Source organism: Rousettus aegyptiacus, unplaced genomic scaffold (assembly GCF_014176215.1).
Source record: "Rousettus aegyptiacus isolate mRouAeg1 unplaced genomic scaffold, mRouAeg1.p scaffold_m13_p_10, whole genome shotgun sequence".
NCBI lineage: Eukaryota > Metazoa > Chordata > Mammalia > Chiroptera > Pteropodidae > Rousettus > Rousettus aegyptiacus.
Genome location: NW_023416285.1, coordinates 62,719,724 through 62,732,606, shown reverse-complemented (window position 1 = coordinate 62,732,606; position 12,883 = coordinate 62,719,724). Strand labels below are relative to the sequence as shown.

At 39.8% G+C, this 12,883-nt stretch overlaps 1 protein-coding gene across 1 annotated transcript in view; it reads left to right on the top strand.

Annotated features, from left to right (window-relative positions):
- The first annotated feature begins 452 nt into the window (after positions 1-452).
- Positions 453-12,883, top strand: part of THEGL (theg spermatid protein like) — a 46,824-nt gene continuing 34,393 nt past the window's right edge. The window contains exon 1 of the mRNA XM_036226532.1: positions 453-906. Within this exon, the coding sequence (XP_036082425.1) occupies positions 453-906 (454 nt within the window). The remainder of the gene's footprint in view (positions 907-12,883) is intronic.

Here is a 12,883-nt window from a genome sequence, read left to right as displayed (position 1 = left end):
GCATGAAGCATTACTACAGTATATGGAGAGCCTGTGCCAGGGAACCTAACAGACCTGGCTCTGCTGTCTGAAAGGTGCTGTAGCTAGACTGGAAGCTAGTACGTTCTAACCCAGGGCCTCGGCAATGGAGAACGTGTGAAACTACTAGCCCTTGACACTGGTCAGTAGCACGCCCGCTGTCTTTGCGGACACGCCTCTCTGGCTCTTCCTTCTTTGAGGGCTAGGTGTGCTTGTAGGCCCCTGGCGCGTCGCGTCGCCTTGGCAACCGGAGACTGTGAAGAGAGGGCGCCAGGGCGGGGCTTATCCCGCCAGGGCTCCGTCGCGTGGGGGTGGGGCAAGGTGAAGGCTGTCCTCCCCATCCCCCTCCCATCGCGCAGAAGGCCAACAGCGCCCGGGCAGGCGGTCCGCAGCTAGGGTGGGCGCCACGCGAAGCCGGAGTTTCCAGAGCATTCATGGAGAAACAAGAGTTTACAGGTTCATCCGAGCTGTCCGATGGGCATGATACGACAGGAACATCCGCTCTCTCTGAAGCCCTCCTGACTCCCTTAGTGCCCAGGATCCTCAACGTGCGCGACAAACCGTTGGAGCCCGAGAAGCCCGAGGAAGTAGACGACCAAGGCCGGCGAGAGATCCCCGAGCCCTACAAACACTATGAGCGTTGCAGACCCTCTGATCCCCACACACCTTATGTGCACTACGAACCCTATCGGTCCTACGAAATCTCTGAGCTCCACGCTTCCCATGCAGCCGGCAAGCTCCTCACTTCCCGTGAGCACCATGGGTACCGTGCTCCCCGCAAGCTCTACAAGCCCCGCGAAGCCGAGCTGTTTCCCAGCGCTAAGGTGATGACCGCCCCATCTCTGGTGACCAGAATCACGCCTCGGATTCCATTGTCTACCCTAACTGGTAGGTGATGGGGACCCTCCGAGGCACTGAGCAATCACGCCCTACCTAAAACTGGGTGTCTTAATTTGAAGATTTACATGCAAGAGCCCACTTTGTTTTAAAAGAAGAGAACTCTTGTATCATTTACTTGCTGCCTTGCAGTCACCTATCTTTGGACCTCAAGGGAATCTGATGGAAAATTGAGACTAGCAATGAGAGAAACTTGATCTCTTCACTCTCTCCTCTTTCCACCGACGATCTCCTAGCTGACCTTGATTATCCATTGTCATTTCTTTTTGAAGCTCTTCTTAATTCTTCTCTACAGTTTGTCATTGCATTCCTCTTTGTTGCCACTTTAAACATTACCTCTATTATAGTGCTTAAAATTTTGTATTTCATCATTTTCTTTCTCCACAACTAAAGGGAGGAATCCTTGAAAAGAGGATATTTTCGTCAATGTTTGGCGCAGGGTAGCACTCGAGAAATGCTATTCTCTTGTTAAAGCTGTAGTAACAACATATTAATTGAGCAAGCTTTTGAAGAGTACATTTACTAAGTGCCTACTATATGCTCAGTCGTCACCAAGTTTACAGGGTAACAGGGCTGATGGAAATTAGATATGAGTATCTTTTGCTCCGACTGCACCAGCTCATCTCTGACCTCTCACAGATGACCCACCCCAAACAATTTTTGTCCACATTGGGCTTTCAATACCTTGGCTGACCATTTTTTATCTCATGTTCTCCGGAACTCCTCTTTAACAGCCTACATTCTATGGTCTGTCATTCCAGTTTCCTCACGCACATCTTCTATCATCCCATTGACGCTTTGACTAACCACCATACTTCTCTGGTAAAAGCTTACCCCTGTTTAAACCCAACCACCCACCTTCTGCCTGCACCTGAGCAGCTGACTCCTGCTGTGCAAAATCATAGTCATACTGACTGCTTTTATTTCAGATTCATGACCACAAATCTCAGTCGGTCACTTGGTGCTGCTTGGCAAGCCCACTTTATTCACCTAGTTAGTTCCCAGTCTCTGAAAACATGACTAAATGCCTTCTTTACCTTCTTCAGTCTTCATACTTCGATCTCCAAACAGCTGAAGATTTTGCCTCACACTTTATTGAGAAAGTAGAAGCATCCCGTTATAAACTCCCTTATTTTCTTACAACTAATCTATTGCCCTATCTGCATTCATGGATTCTGTCTTTTCTCATAATTCAGGAAAGAGTGGTGTCTCTTTCTATGAAAAGCACAATCCTCCACTTGTGCTTTGGATTCCACTCATCTCCTAAAGAGCTTTGTTCCTGCAGTTATCTCTTCTCTCTTCTACAGCATCAACTTCTCTCTTTCTAATAAATTAGTTCCATGAGGATACACATATACTATAGAATCTTCCATCTTGAAATAACCCTTTACCCTATGGCTTCTTCAGAACCCTCCTCCCACCATCACCACTATTTTTAAGTTCTCTCTCACTGCAGAACTTGTCGAAAGTTGTCTATAAACAATAATTTCAATTTCTCATCCATCATTCCCTTCTCAACCCTCCTAGTTGGGCTTCCCCCCCCCCCCCGCCCCACACCACTGAGATTGCTCTAGTTTACTGCCTTTTTATTACCAACCCTATTGTCATGCATGCAGATTTCACTATTCATATGAGTAATCCACTTGACTTCTTGACCTCCTCACTTTGAATGATCTTGTCCTTCACCCCACCTTAGGCACCCACTACCCTAGTGTTTGATAATGTCTATTTCTGTAACATTTTTAAAATCTTGATTTCAAGCACTCTAATCTCTAACCATGACATGTCTTTCCAGCTCACTCACTCCTCCTTGTACGCCATCAATTCTTCAGCCTCAACGGGACCTCCAACTCATTTCACTAGGTATCACTACCTTCTGTCCTCCTGTCTCCTCACTCACTATAGTCCACAGTCCACCAATGGAATCATTCCCTCGCAAATGTCCTCAACTGCCTTGACTCTCCATCATTCTTCCCTGGTTAAATCTAATTCTTGTCTGCACTTGAAAAACAGATTATGACAAGAAAAAAAAACAAACGACTATGCTGAGCTTTAAATTCATGAACTTGAACTTCAAGTGGACTCTCAGTGCTGCTTGGCAATCATACTGCATTTCCTTAGTCAACTCATTTTCCAACATGAAAGCTACCAAACTCCAGAATCTGTTCTTATATACTTTACCTTTTCTCCTGTTAATAATGGACAAGCTGGCCTTGTTCCTATTAAAGGCTGTTCTTTTAATCTGTATATTGGATCCCACCCCATCTAACTTTAAGCTCTTTGCTCTTAAAATTAGCCCTCTCTCTCCTGCGTCGTTTTTTTCCACTCTGAAGCATTGCAGCAATAACTTTTATCTTAAAAAACAAACAAACAAACAGATCTTTTCTTAACCTCATGGACCCCTCCAGGTACCACTCTTATTTCTCTGTTCCTCTTTAGAGAAAAATTTCTCAAAATAGTTGTATATAAAACAGTATCTCCATATCCTTTCTTCCCATTCTCTCGAGAACCCACTGAAGCTTTCATTTCCTCCACTTAGCTGAAGTTGCTCTAGTTGAGGGCACAATGATCTCTGCCTTGACAAATTCAGTGGTTAATTCTTCATCCTCATCTTATTTGACTCACTCCTTTCTTGGAAGTTTTTCTTTACTTGACTTTTGGGATACCACTGCCCTTATTGTCATCTTACCTCGTCAACTGTTCCTTACTCAGTTTTCTTTTCTAGATCCCACTTCTTTCCCCAGCCTCTAAGCTGAGTGAGTGATGGCTCAGTTCTGTCAGATTCTTTAGAACTTTCCTTGTTCCTTGGGTGATGTCATCAATTCCATGGCTTTAATGTTATGCTGGTAACTTCTCAAATTATCTGTAGCCTCAACTTCTCCCTTAAACTCCAGAATTTTACAACCAACTATCTATTTAACATCCCTATTTAAATATCTTGTCAACATGTGAAATTTAATGTGTCCACAGTTGGACTCTTTTCAGTACCTAAACTTGTTCTTCCACCAATGTTCCCCATTTCAGCAAATGTCATCTACCATTCATTCATTGAACTGCTCAGGTCCAAAGCCTTAAAGTCATTTCTTGTTTTTCTCCACTGCCTCTGGACCATTAGCAAACTCTAATTTTGAAATATATTATGATGATGGACATTTCTTAACCTCTACAACTTCCTCATCTTTGTAAGCCACTATCTTCTGCTTGGTCCACTTGCAGTAGCTTCCAATCTCGCCCCCTGCCCTTTCCTCATTTATACAGTCACAGGGATTTCTTGGAACATAAAGCACGTGCAGCTCTCCTGCTCTCAACTCTCCATAGGGGGTTCTCATCTCACGTAATTTGTAATCTAAAGTATTTAGCAGGCCTACAAGGCCCCACACGACCTGGCCCTTGCCTGCTTCCCCAACTTCATCTGTCCCGCGGTCACTGCTCTCCAGTCATGTGGGTCTCTCTGTGCTTACCTCACAATCATTTTACTTTTTTTTTCTCTGCCAGGACACTCTTTCCTCAAATATTTGTCACCTCCTTATAAAGGTTTACTGCATCACTCTGTCAAAAAGAACGCTCTTGGGCCTGCTCATTTTCTTGAAAGCACTTGTCTAACTGAGTGTATTACATATCTATTTTTACCATTTACATTAAGCTCTTAGAGGGCGGTAACTTTGTCTTCACTGTTACATCCTCGGTGCCTCAAGCAGTGCCTGGAACAACTCAAGACTTAAGAATTATTGTCGAAGAAAAGAAACTGCAGGCCAATATCTCTCATGAACACTCATGAGAACTCTCATGTAAAAATCCTAAATAAGATACTAGCGAACTGAATACAGCAACATATTAAAAAGATTATACACCATGATCGAGTGGGCTTCATCCCAGGGGCACAGGGATAGTTCAACATACATAAATCGATTAATGTGATACACCACATAAACAAATTAAAAAATAAGAATCATATGATCATATCAACAGATGCAGAAAAAAACCTTCAACAAGATACAGCATCCATTTATGATCAAAACACTTAACAAAATCGATATAGTAGGAAAATTTCTTAACATAATAAAGGTCGTCTATGACAAACCCTCAGCCAACATTATACTTAATGGTCAAAAACTAAAAACCTTCCCTCTTTGATCAGGAACAAGGCAAGGTTGTCCACTATTACCACTGCTATTCAATATAACATTGGAGGTCCTGGCAAGTGCAATCAGACAAGAGAAAGACATAAAAGGAATCCAAATAGGAAACGAAGAAGTCAAATTGTCACTCTTTGTGGATGACATAATTCTCTATATAGAAAACCCTAAAGACTCCACAAGAACACTACTAGAAACAATAAACAAATACAGTAAGGTCTCTGGATACAAAATCAACATTCAAAAATCCATAGCATTCCTATACTCTAATGATGAAGCATCAGGAAAAGAAGTGGAAAAATAATTCCTTTTGCAATTACAACAAAAAGAAAATACCTAGGAATAAGTTTAACAAAACATGTGAAGGACCTGTATAATGAAAACTATAAGACCTTATTAAAAGAAATCAAAGAAGATAAAAAGAAATGGAAAGATATTCCATGTCCTTGGATTGGAAGAATGAACATAGTTAACATGACCTTATTACCTAAAGCATTATAAAGATTATACAAAATCTCATCAGCATTTTTTAAAGAAATAGAACAAAAAATCATCAGATTTGTATGGAAGTATAAAAAAACCCAAATCGCCAAAACCATCCTGAGGCTGGAGGCATCACTCTGCCTGACTTCAAATTATACTACAAAGCTACAGTAATCGAAACAGCATAGTATTGGCAGCAAAACAGACACACTGACCAGAGGAATAGAATTGACAGTCTCATGTTTATACAGGCAAATAATTTCTGATAAAAAAGCCAAAAACATACCTTGGAGAAAGGTAATTCTCTTCAATAAATGGTGCTGGGAAAACTGGAAAGCCACCAGCAAAAAAATGAAACTAGACTGTTGTCTATCACCACATACCAAAATTAACTCGAAATGGATTAAGGACCTGAATATAAGACCTGAAACAATAAAATGCATAGAAGAAAACATAGGAACTAAACTCAAGGACCTTGAACTCAAAGAGGATTCCATAAATTTGACCTCAAAGGCAAGAGAAGTAAAAGCAAAAATAAATGAATGGGACTACATCAAATTTAAAAGCTTCTGCTCAGAAAAAGAAATCATCAACAAGGTAAAAAGACAACCATCTCAACAGGGAAATATATTTGCAAGCAATGCCTCCGATAAGGGCCTAATATCCAAAATATACAAAGAACTCATACAACTCAATAACAAACAAAAACAAAAAACAATCCAATCAAAAAATGGGCAGAGGACCTGAACAGACACTTTTCTCTAGAGGACATACAAATGGCCAACAAATATATCAAAAGATGCTCAACTTCTCTAGCTATTAGGGAAATGCAAATCAATCCATAATGAGATACCATCTCACACTTGTTAAAATAGCTATAATCAATAGGATAAGTAATAACAAAGGTTGGAGAGGATGCGAAGTCAAAGGAACCCTCATACGTTGCTGGTGGGAACTGCAAATTGGTACAGCCGCTATGGAAAACAGTATAGAGGTTTCTCAAAAAACTAAGACTGTATCTACCATATGATCCAGCAGCCCCTCTACTGGGTATTTACCCCAAAGACTTGAAAACCCAGATCCAGAAAGATATTTGCTCACCGATGTTCATAGCAGCATTATTCACAGTGGCCAGGACATGGAAGCAACTGAAGGGTCCTATGGTAGATGATCGGCATCCACAGTATATAAAGTAAAGTAGACTGAGGTATCATAGAGGACATTCACTTCATTATTCTGAGTTAAAAGGCAGTACCGACCTCTTTTTTAAAAGAAAAGAAATGCTAAAAAAATTTAGACTCAAAGTACTCATTAGAACTACTTACCTGAAATATTTAATATCAAGTATACAGAACCTGGATTATTTAATCTAGATTTATAAGGGATTGGGGAAGTGATTTAAAAGAAACACGATCTCAAGCAAGTGTGGGAGTATGGAGGGAAATCATATTGAGTGAAATTTCAAAAAACAATTTTAAACCTTTCTGTAATTTGTAAGACATTTGCATGATTAAAAACCCAAAACAATATTAAAAGACTACAAGGAAATGTCTCACTTATTACCCTGTCCCCTCTCTTGCCTTTTACAGGTAACTACTTTATTAGTTTCTATGTGTCTACATATAAATACAAAAAAATACTGTACAAGTTTGTGTGTGTTCCCCCTTTTTTACTCAAAGGGTAGCATATGCTATACTTTTCTTCACTCTTTTCACTTGACAGGATATCTTTCCATATAAACATATATAGAGTTTCCTCATTTAAGAAAAAAAAAAAAACAGGTTTCTGGGGGAAAATAGCATAGATGATAGAGGCTTTGTTCATCCCTCTTGCAGCCAAATCAAAGTTGTAACAAAAACACAGAGCAAACAGCAAGAGAAGTTGCCTGGGATCTAAATGAATAGAAGCACTACAACTAGGGAGAGAAATAATTAATCAAACTGTAATGCTAGAAGGTAGGAGGAGGTGAAGACATGAGGTTGGCCAGTCCCCAGGGGCTGAGTGGGACAGAGGCTACAGTAGCAGCAACCAGCAGATGCAGATGCCTCTTAAAGGGGCCACATTCATGAGCAGACATTAGTGATAACAGACCTTCTCGCTCTGAGCACCAGTGCAGGGTCAGCTCCATGGTGGGGAGGGGGAGGGGAAAGGAGCACCAGGAACTTACAGGAGGACACTGAGTTGTCGAAGTGAGGGCAAGAGGTGAGGATCTCTCCTGGAAAAAGATGCTGGCGGTATCCATTGTTCCTCCATTGAACCTTTTCCCCTCCCAGTGTGCAGAACCAGCACCGCCATAGTAGAAACACCACCAAGCTGGATAACAGAGGTTGCTCCGCCCAGAGGATTCACTGAAACTTCACCTCCCTCAAATCACGGCCTCACCCAAACCACATCCAGGCGTGTTCTTGGCGAGTTGTGCCACTTGCTGAGCAGATCCAAGATTCAGACTGGTGACAGCTGGCCTCAGCTTCTGGCATGGACCCTTAAGGCAACTATAAGCACAGCATCTCTGGATTGTTTGCTGAATCTTAACAGGTGGCCCCAGAGGGGTAGAGGCTGGGCTAAACTTGGCCTGCAGTGGAACCCCTCTCAGGACTGTGCCACCGGATACCTACTTCACAAATCCACACTAATAAGACTGGGACTTAGGAGCTTTGCTTAATACATAGAAACAGATACAGAAAGGCAGCCAAAATGGGAAGACAAAGAAGAAGAAATCATATGAAAGAACAGAACAGAGATCTACAAATAATGAAGTCAAGCAATCTAACAGATGCACAGCTCAAAACACTGATTATAAAGACGCTCAATGAACTTAGGGGAAGAGTAGATGAACTCAGTAAGAACTTTAACAAGGATATTAAAAACATAAAAATAGGAATGGAAATTATAAAAGAGAACCAGTCAGAACTGAAGAACATGTTATCTGATATGAAGTATATTTTAGAGGGAATTAATGGGGTAGAAAAAGAAAAGGACCAAACACCAATATAGAGGATGGGCAAGAAAAAAAGAAGCCAAGACTATAATAATAATTTAAGGAGACTATCTGACACAATTAAATGTAAAAATATCCATGTTATAGGGGTACCTGAAGGAAAATAAGAAGTTGAAGAGCTATTTGAAGAAATAATGATGGAAAACTTTCCTAACCAGGTGCAGGAAATAGACATACAACCCCAGGAAGCTCAGAGAGTCCCCCCAAAAAGGAACCCAAAGAGGTCCATGCCAAGACAAATGCAAAATGCCAAAGCTGAAATACAAATAGAGAATCTTAAAGGCAGTAAGAGAAAAGCAGTTACCTACAAGAGAGCACCCCATAAGACTGTCAGCTGATTTCTGAAAAGGAATTATGCAGGACAGAAGGACTTGGCACAAAATATTCAACATGATGAAAACCTGGGATCTACAACCAAGAATGTTTTATCCAGCAAAGAAATCCCAGAGAAAAATAAGCTAAAGGAATTTACCAACACCAAGCCAGTATTACGGGAAATGTTGGGGGGACTTCTTTAAGAAGAAAAAAAATAAGTATCAAAAGCAGGCTTAAAGAATGGTAATAACTACAGTCTTATCAAGTACCTCAAATGGAAAAGAATTAACTGTTCTAACCAAAGGATAGAATGGCTGAATGAAAAAGAAAACAAGACCCCTACATATGCTGCTTACAAGAGACTCGTTTCATATTAAAAGACACACACAAGCTAAAAGGAAGGGGATGGAAAAAAATATTGTCTTGATAGACCTAGAGGGTATTGTGCTGAATGAAATAAGTGAGAGAGAGAGAGAGAGAGAGAGAGAGAGAGAGAGAGAGAGACAAATATCACATGATTTCTCATATATGTGGAATCTAAAAAAGAAAATAACAAAAATGGAAATAACTCATAGATACAGAGAATATTTTGAGGGCTACCAAATGAGAGGGAGTTTGGAGGGATAGAGAACAATGGCAAGGGATTAAGAAGTACAAATGGACAGTTACAAAACAAACATGGAGATATACAGTGTAGCATAAGGAAAATAGTTAATAATGTAATAAACATGTAAGGGAGAAGAAGGGTACTAGATTTAGTAGTGTGATTACTTTGTGAGTTATATAGATCTCTAATCACTATGCTGTACAACTGAAATGAAGATATTATTGTATGCCAACTATAACTGAAAAAAACTCATTGAATTGTAAAATACAAAACAAAACAAACAACCCCCCCCCACCCCAGCTACCTCATGTTCCATTATGTGATTGTGCCACTACTGATTTAGTACCTCTTGTTTGTTTCCAGGGTGTTGCTATTACAAGCAATGCTGTAATGGATAAAACTGAACATCATGTAATTCAGTACATTTACCGGTACCTCCGTAGAATAAATTTCCAGAAGTGAGATTACTAGAGTGTAAATATGTGTGTAACTTCGATTTAGCAAAATTGCCCCCCATTGGAGTTAATTTTGTATTCCTACTGGCAATAAAAGTTTCCACTTCTCCATAGCCTCACCATTGGAGTATGTGGCCAAGCTTTTGCATATTTTTAAATATATATTTGTTCATGCCCTTTGCCTAATTTTCCTTTTGAATTGTGAGGGTTTTTTTTTTCCTATTTACAAGGGGATTAACCCTTTGAGATATGATGACATATTTTTTCAGTTTGTTGGTCATCTGTTTTTGCTTATCTTTATTTTTTGTTTTGCCATAAAAACATTTTATAGTAAAATTTATCAATCATTTCTTTTATGGTTTCTATATTGAATCATAATTAGAGTTTTTTCTACTTCTAAGTTCCGAAAGAATTCACCCATGTGTTTTCCTTCATAGTATTAAAAAAAAAAAAAATTTAAATCTTCAATTCATTTGGAATTTATCCTGGTATATGGTGTGAGCTTTCTTAGTGACCACTCAGATACCAGTGCCATTTTCATACAGATGAAATCAGGTGAAAATGAACATGAAAAATAGATTTGAAATTAGAAAAAAAGTCACAAAAGTGCAGACTTTGGGGTGTGAGAGGAGAGACAGCTTAATAGTTAGCTTGAAATGTGATATTTTTGAGCTTTAGTTTGCATAGAAGTCTCAGTTTTTGTTTGTTTTTTGTTGTTGTTTAACCACATGAAAAGGCTTGCCCTCTTTCTGCCTCTGCGTTCTCACTAGCAAGCAAAACCCTTCCCCATGCTCTCCCATCTCTTGTCCCATGACCACCCTCCAACCCTCCACCCCAGTGCTAGGGAGCTGTGCCTACGAGAGGAATAAGGAAGAATAAATAGGATCAGATCATATAACTTAATATATCATATCAAAGAACATCCTAACGTTAGCTTACATAGTCATACCCAATATAAAACTGGACTGCTTTAAGACTTGTCTTCAAAACAATAGTGCACCTAAAACAATGCCCCCACATCTGTTCTGAGAGGTGCTCCCTGCTATTTCCTTGTAGGTCATCGGTACCCCATTTTTATAATCAAGGACTAGAGAGGCTGAGCAGCTCAAACGTAGACTCCTTAGGAGGCAGGGTAGAGGGCAAGATGGAGAATAGTTATACTTTGATATTCATATCACGTTACTAAATGCTTTACAAGCAATGGGACTCCCATTGTTAGGAGTGCCTTATCACCTTCAGGGACAAACAGCTTTTCAATAGTGCTTTCTCCCAGCAGATGGCAGTCTTCTCCATCGCGTGGCTTGGAGCATAGGCCGGATTATCCCATTTGTTAGCTTGAGAAGGCAATATGAGCAACATGGTTTATGTGCTATAGAAAAAAATACAAGCATTTAAAGGGCATGATAGAACCATATGTTCTGATTATCTCTTAGCGGGAGATACTGTTAATCATTTTACTCAAAACCCTTTAGAGCTTCTTGCTGTTGACCCACTAAATATTTAAGCTTCCCTAATCATCTCAAGAATATATTTTTTACAGTTGGTTAGTTCAAAGAGGCCTCGAACAAGGGCCACATGTTGCATTTTGGATTTATGTGTCTTCTGTTATTCTTCATCACAACTCTTCTCTCCCTTTTTAAAACACCATTTGTTAGAAAAATTGGGTGAAAGATTCCATATTCTGAATTTGATTTGTTTTTTTTTTTGTGATGTCCTTAACTTGTTCTTCGAGCTCCCCTACTTCTCGCAAACAACATAGATTAAGAGGCTTGCTTAGATTCAGAATAAATTATTTTGTGCAAGAATTTTTCATGGGTAATGCTGTATATTTCCTCTTACATCACGATTTGAGGCACATGGTGCCTAGGTCTCTCATTTATGGTGGTCCTAAAATTAGTGAGTGGGTTCAGGTGAGGTCAGTTTGATCTCTCTATTATAAAGTTCCCCATTCACCTTTCATTGAATGGTTTTAGCAGCCAGTCTCATTCTCTGCCTAGATTCCTTTATTTTATTAGTGGTAATATAGGGTCCCTTTTGAACCTGGGTTTGATGCTGTCACTGGAAATTACATTACAAATGATCAGAACCCATTCATGTAATGTAACAGTAAGTGCTTTAAAAAAAAATCATGCTGTAGGTGTACTTTTATCTTCATAATACAATCACTATATTTTTTGTGTGTTTCTACTTTGCTTTTTTTAAAATTAAGTTTGTTGAGGTAACATTGGTTAATACAATCATATAATTTTCAGGTGTACATTATCATTTGACATCTGTATATTCTATTGTGTGTTCACCGTCCAAAGTCCAGTTTCCTTCAGCTACCATATATTTGATCCCCTTTACCCACTTCACCTTCCCCCTACCCCCCTATTTGAACCCCTATACCCTGTTTACTTCTCCCCTTCCTCCCTCAACCCTCTAGTAACCACTACTCTATAGTCCTCTGGTAACCACTAGTCTATAGTCTATGTCCATGAGTCTCTGTTTGTTTGTCCTGCTCATTTGTTGCTTTTAGGTTTAAATCTCACATATAAGTGATATCACATGATTTTCAGCTTTTTCTGTCTGGCTTATTTCGCTTAGCATGATTATCTCAAGGTCCATCCAGGTTGTCACAAATGGCAGTATTTTATCTCTTCTTATGGCTAATATTCCATTGCATGTATGTACCACAGCTTCTTTAGCCAATCATCTATAGTAGGACCCTTCGGTTGCTTCCATGTCCTGGCCACTGTGAATACTGCTATGAACATCGGTGTGCAAATATCTTTTCAGATCTGGGTTTTCAAGTCTTTGGGGTAAATACCCAGTAGAGGGATTGCTGGATCATATGGCAGATCAATTCTTAATTTTTTGAGGAACCTTCATACTGTTTTCCATTGTGGCTGTACCAATTTGCAGTCCCACCAGTAGTGTAAGAGGGTTCCTTTTTTTCTCTGCATCCTCTCCAACATTTGTTATTACTTGTCCT